General features: G+C 40.0%; 1 protein-coding gene across 1 annotated transcript; it reads left to right on the top strand.

The window, feature by feature from the left end:
- Nucleotides 1-479: 479 nt before the first annotated feature.
- foxd1 (forkhead box D1) lies at nt 480-6,200 on the top strand. The gene is made up of 2 exons (XM_046066506.1): nt 480-681; nt 4,346-6,200. The coding sequence occupies exon 2, from the start codon at nt 4,672-4,674 to the stop codon at nt 5,710-5,712; it is 1,041 nt and encodes a 346-aa protein (XP_045922462.1). The 5' UTR covers nt 480-681; nt 4,346-4,671; the 3' UTR covers nt 5,713-6,200.
- Nucleotides 6,201-6,725: the final 525 nt, after the last annotated feature.

The following is a 6,725-nucleotide window of genomic DNA, read 5'->3' as shown; positions in this document are numbered from 1 at the left end:
TGGATGAGTTGAATTAGTGGACTTGTACTGAGTAGAAGTACATTCATGATTTATTTTACGTGGCAGAAGGAGAACGACAGTCATCATTTTTTATAAAATTTTTGTAATTTATCAGAAAAGATTTGACAAATTGATCATCAAATTTAGGTTTAAAAATGCAGAAACAGCAGTATGGTCCTTTTAATATGAAGAAATGTGTTTATCAAAATATGATATAGCTTTGTAATTTGTTCATTGGAATATTTCATTACAGTAACTTCACACCTATGATGTTTCATGATGAAAAATAACTAAAACCTATAAAACTGTTTCAGTTTTCAGTTCAGATCAGTTTGCTCTGTTCTCCATAAACTATGTAAGGACATAAGCAAATTATGTCCATCATATCCACATGTGCACATGGTCTTCCGTTGTGATCATTTCACCTTGTATGTATCATTCAACCTAAGCACAACTATTTGTGTGTGCTGTACCCTTCGGTGAAATAGGAGGATATGATATTGATATTTGCACTCTCTTTGTAAACTCACCTCAGATCATGTTTAATCTGGTAGATCAGCCTTCTGAGAAGTTTCAGCATTTCATCTCAACCAGCTTTGTCTGTTTGTCTTTCAAGTAGGCTAGTGAAGGTTTTCATGTTGTTACATTGAGGCACTGAAGCAGACAGGACTTGGAAAAAAGGTAAGACTTTACTTGTGACTGCAGTGCATTCTGGTCTATTGAGGGTGCTGTTAGAGAACTACAGGGTATCTGAAGATTTCTTTCTCATCATAACACAAATCAGCGTGTATAGAAATACGCATTTTCTCATGTTTTTGTTGCCTGTAAATATGCTAACACAAAATCAGCATCTGATGATCTTGGTGTGAAAATAAGTAAGTTCTCTTGTAGCTATGGCGACAAAAACCTTTCTGAGCAGGCTTTCACATATACCAGCCAATACAGAGAACACGCAATAACACCAACATTTATTCTTAAATACAATGTATAATAATAATTTATATAACAACATGTGTTTGTTTCTTTTTTCTGCCCTGCAACCACAAGATAATCACCACCCCCAGGTGATTGCACATGAATTGCACATGTAATATTTTTCTCAACTGTGTTAAGTAGGCTATCGCTACCTCTGATTAGCCTACTTGTTGTTAGGGTTTTTTTTTAATTTCCCATAGAAGTCTTCAGATTGACAAATTTATTATCAATCAATTCAGAGTTTGGTAATTAGGCTACGTGTGACAGGAAACATCTGAAAAGAGTCTTGAACGATTGATTTAAGCTTATCATGGCCCTCTGAGAAACGTTCGTTTAAGCTTTTCAGACCCATGTTTTGGATATGTTGAGAGACCCAACCACTGCCAAAGTATCCAAAGAGTGTGGCGTTTGTACCCTTCAAGCGCAAGAATACAAACTGCAACACGTTTTGACCTTCCTATGTATATTTCTAAATATTCCCATTGAGATGCAATGCAATATAAAAAATATTTCACATTTTATTTAACCTTTTTGTCCAATTTAAATTTGGATCAGTGTGATGGGCTAGGCTACTCGTCATCCTATAGGCCTAGCCTACAGACCTATGGCCAAGTTTATTCTCCCCACAGCATGTATGGCTATCGGTGTTGCTGCTTCGCCTTTTCTGCATGTGATACACGTTAATCATATGCCCCACACACACTTCTGAAAGGGAGCGTTTTGGTGACAGAGGTTTTGTCAGAGCAAGAGGGAGGCATGCAGGGATTGCGTTTAAACAGTTAAGTGCTTTCTTGGTACCCCATGGGACGGAAACACCCTCGGATCGCAGAGGGGGAATTTAGAAACACTTTAGAGGTGGTTTACCACACATGCGAGTGCTGCCGTTTGTTAAGTGTCGGCCGAGTAAGAACAAAAAAATCGCCTGGTCTTCATTCATGCTGTTTTTTTTCCTGATAGTGTCAGGCAGTGCATTCACATAAGTTTGAAAGTTATTGTGCTTAAATTTAATCCATATGTTTTGGGCTCTGCAATTGAAAGACACGTCTGTAAATATATAAGAGAATAGAATAAGATGGAGAACTACTGTGGGCTTACGAGTAACTTTTTAAGTCCACGACGAACTTCTAAAAAACAAGAGGCACATCAACTTCTTTTCTGTGAAGGTTGACGTTTTATTGGATAAATCCATAATGGGGTATTTTAGCCTAATCCTGATGAAATACAACACATCTTAAATCATCGCACAATCCATGCGAACTTGTTTGGGGCCTATTTTTTAATCAATCATATGTTCAATCAATATCATTTATTGAGGTAATATGAGGGGGGCCAATATGAAAACTGATTCGATTAAAACAACACTAGTCTCTGCATGAACGAGTCTTGGCCTATTTGTTGCCACAATTCCTCCTTGTCTATTTATGAACACTATTTATTTGAAAATAAACGTGTGTGTCTAGCTTTCTCTGACGAGGTTTTTCATCAGGTTATATTTTGTCTCTATATTAAAAAATCAATAAAAAGTAGCCTGCATAAAGTTTTTATATGGTGATGCCGTCTGCCATGTCAAACTGTGAAGTTGCAGAAGTAATGAATAAAATAAATATAAGTAGGCTAATAAGTACTAAAATATAATGAATAAAATATAATCAAGGAAAATAACAATCAGTGATCAGAAATTACTGAAAATATTGTTTGTATGTTTTTCCCCTCTAAATTTCCTCATTAATTTTACAAAAGCCACTGCTTATTGGGCTACAAGGGCCTATGAAAATAAATTATTATTTATATAGGCCAGTCGGGATAGTTTTATGATAAATCTATTTTTTTACAGTAATATCTACAGGCTACTAAAATGGTTTATTTGACATTAGTACAAATTTCTGCTTGTGACACCTTCAGTTTGCAAGATTGTATCTTTATGGCCCATAAGTGATTTAATTGTGAGACAGTTTCACCACTAGATGGCGCTGGTCAAATGGGAACCTCTGAAAAGTTACTGAAGGGCCACACAGTACCTGAATATATACCAGTTTGCAATGAAGTCATGATACGTCACCATATGTTTAGATTTTTATTAGTCTAAGCGTGTTTTCAGGCCAACTGCAACTGAAAAGTACTGATAGCGTCTCCTTTTTAGAACAAATAAAGTGAGAAGTAAAATGCACATAGCTAGTTTTTTCTTTAATAATTTAATTAAACTTAGCAGAGTGTAACATTTTGGTAAATGTGCTTGCTTTGCTTTAAACCATGTCTGCTGTTTTCCATTCATTTGCACCTTATCAGTAACATAAACATTTGAAGGCAAAACTGAACCATAGGGAGATGGTCATTCAGAAAAAAAAATCAGCATAATAAAACATAGGCCTAATCTATTTTCATCTTGATTTACTAATCTAATAATGACATGAAACACGTGTCAACATAATACGCCTATTGTAAAATCAGCAAACATGAGTGAATTACTTTCTGGTTCCATTTTAATATGCAATCGGGACAATTAGGGTGTATCATAAATCGTGCTTTTTAATAAGCCTGCACGCATAGTGTAATTTTCACCTGACAAACTGAGGACTAACACTTTATTCTCTTTTAACCTGTAAAACCGTAAGAAATGTCATTCATGTTTTTTGCTTTGATAAACACAGATATACCTACCTATTTATAACTTATTATATTATTATTAATTCCATTCACCCAACTGCATAAAATAAATTAAAATTAATAGCACTGTACACACCACAGGCATAGCATCATGCTCCAGAGGCACGGCAGAGGCCTTATATCTGGGGCTTGCATGCTCTGCGTGACCCGTGACTGATTCGAGTTAACAGCTGACTCTTTTCCATTACAAATGGCTCGCGGATAATCTAGATAACTACGGAATCACGCAAACTGAGCTGCCTAGATATGGTGCACCGGTCTCCGCACTATATTTCAGAAGGCATTCATACTAAATATAACAGGTCTTTAGATTTTATCAACAACCTATTTTTTGATCCCAAGTATTTTGTTTCTGCATATTAAAAAGAAAAACAGGAAGTGTGCATGTGCTCCTTTAATGTATCACTCTAGTAGCCTAAATGAGCCTAGATAAATAAAACGGTTGTCAAAATATCCTCTTCGATCTTAGCAGTGGCCATACCAGCAATTAGGCTTTCTTAAAGATGTTTTCTTCTAACATCTATTTTTGCGCAAAACACCGGGGTGGAATAGAAGCTTCAGATTAGTGTGGACTATAGGGCACCATGAATGACCACTAAAAAGGATGTAGGCCCCACCATACTTTTTTTTTTAAAAACCACTCACAGTTAATTTTCAAAGACCTTTTTTGTTATTTAATGTTTTCTCTCTCATTTCATTTTCCTAGGTGACGTTTCCTCACCATGTGACCAGGGCGGTGATATAAATAACGAGAGAAGATCCGCCCCCTCTGGATTTAGATCTGGACCTTTTGCAGGTTTCCCGGCACATTCCCCGAGCCTGGCATCGACAGGACCGTTCGTTAGTCGGCGATAAAATCCTGACAACATATGGAAATAGCCAGAAAACAGGGGGGCATCTCTCACCGCCGGCGACACGTGCTCCTCTCCTCTCCCCCTCCTCATATGAGTTTTTGAAGAGGGAGGGCAGGGCAGCTTGTGCATCTCATCGTCTTCCTCATCTGGCGTCGCAGGGCACAGCCGTGTGTGAGCCATGACTCTGAGCTCAGAGATGTCGGATGCCTCCATCCTTTCGGAAGAGACTGACATAGACGTGGTCGGCGAGGGGGAGGATGGGGACAGCCAGACACGCTCCTACGTGGACGAGGTGGCGCAGATGCACGACGGTATCCTCCTGGCGGGCTCTCCTCAGTGCCTGGACGGCTCCACCTCCTCAAGGGATACCTACAAGCCGGCGGGCAAGAACACCCTGGTGAAGCCCCCTTACTCCTACATCGCCTTAATCACCATGGCCATCCTGCAGAGCCCCAAAAAGAGGCTCACTCTCAGCGAGATCTGCGACTTCATCAGCAACCGCTTCCCGTACTACCGGGAGAAGTTCCCGGCCTGGCAGAACTCCATCCGACACAACTTATCCCTCAATGACTGCTTCGTGAAGATACCGAGGGAGCCCGGGAACCCTGGGAAGGGCAACTACTGGACCTTGGACCCAGAGTCGGCTGATATGTTTGACAACGGAAGCTTTCTCAGGCGGAGGAAACGCTTCAAGCGGCAGCAGGCGCAGGACCTGCTGCGGGAACACAACAGCTTTCTCCCCGCCGCTGCTGCGTACGGGTACGGACCGTACGGCTGCGGAGGATACGGCATCCAGCTCCAGTCCTACCACACACACTCTGCACTTTTTGCTTTTCAGCATCAGCAGCAACAGCAGCACTCCAGGCATTCACATTCACACACGGGAACCATTATCCCCGCACCCTCTTTGATGCCCACCACGGACTTAGCCAGGAGTAGGTTTTATCCCCAGCTCAGCTCCATGGGCTCAGCCAGCGTGCAGGCTGCCGCCCCGGTGCAGAAGTCCAGCTCACCAGTGCAGCGATCTCCCTTCTCCATAGAGAGTATCATCGGTGGGTCATTGAGCCCCTCCAGGACTTCTCCGGTCATTGTCCCGGTCTTACCGTCCTCTCTGGGACCTCCAGCGGCCAGCCAGCCGCAGACCGTCCATCCCGGAGCTGTTTTACACCCGGTTGAAAACTTTCCGAACAGAGTTGTCAGCGGCTCTAGTGGCTGTTAAATGTCTTAACAAACTTTTCAAGAAACTAAAAAAAAAAGACAACAAAACAAAAAACGACCCTCTTTGAAGGTAGGATTATTTTTGTATGTTTGTTTGATAGCACGCAGCTGAATGATGGACATAAGCAACACTATTTGTGCCTATATTCATGCTGTTTAAAATATATATTTATGTTAATTTTTTTGGGTGTGAATCAGACTTTTGGCCACGAACTTTCCATGTCTTTTCTATCAAGTAATTCGTTTCAGTCACTGTTTAGGACGTCTCAGGATAACGACTTAATGGACAGGTTATAAATGATCACATGTTTAAAAAAAAAAATAGGCTATTAATGTATTTGTGTCAAACACATCCTTGTTTTTTATTAGTTTGGCAAATCAAAACATTTTTGTGGTTTTGATTTGAGCTTTGTATTAAAAAACACAGAGAGAAAAGTCTTACATTTATAATAATATGCAGTGTGTGTTTATTTCAGTAATAAAACATTGTACATTTTTTGGCAAGTATTGTGTAATTGAAGTGTGATATTTTTACACAGTTTGTTTTTTCAACAAGAATAAATTTCGTTTTGCAAAAAAAGGTAATTTGTATTGGAAATGTATGAAATTACGTTGAGCTTCCTGGGCCTATACTGCTGCCCCGGGGTTTATGCTAGGAGGAAATCAGATAAGTGTTTATGATTGTATCGGTTCTTTACACTGGGACTGTGCTTGCTAATCAGCTGATACAGTAACAACAATCAAAATAAGCTTTAGGATAACAGCTGAATGGCTTTGATTGGGGAGGGGGGTTACAAGTGTTTCTGTTTTAGAGAGCGTGTGCACGCCATGAGCCTAAAACTATTGAAATATATAGACCTATTTGGTTTAAAGATATACCGTTAAGCTTATTAAACAGTTTGTTCAGATGTTACACACTCTCTAATGTCTGCACTGTACACTTTGGAACATGCGCACATGAGGCCTGCGTGTCCATCTGACCTCTCTCACACTCATCCTCGTAATTACGGCGAG

Source organism: Micropterus dolomieu, linkage group LG13 (genome assembly GCF_021292245.1).
Source record: "Micropterus dolomieu isolate WLL.071019.BEF.003 ecotype Adirondacks linkage group LG13, ASM2129224v1, whole genome shotgun sequence".
Taxonomy (NCBI): domain Eukaryota; kingdom Metazoa; phylum Chordata; class Actinopteri; order Centrarchiformes; family Centrarchidae; genus Micropterus; species Micropterus dolomieu.
The sequence above is the reverse complement of the archived record's forward strand: the minus strand, read 5'-3'. Positions and strand labels throughout refer to the sequence as shown.

Excerpts from the sequence above, each read along its gene's own strand:
- foxd1 (XM_046066506.1), top strand. The coding sequence starts at position 4,672 with ATGACTCTGAGCTCAGAGATGTCGGATGCCTCCATCCTTTCGGAAGAG.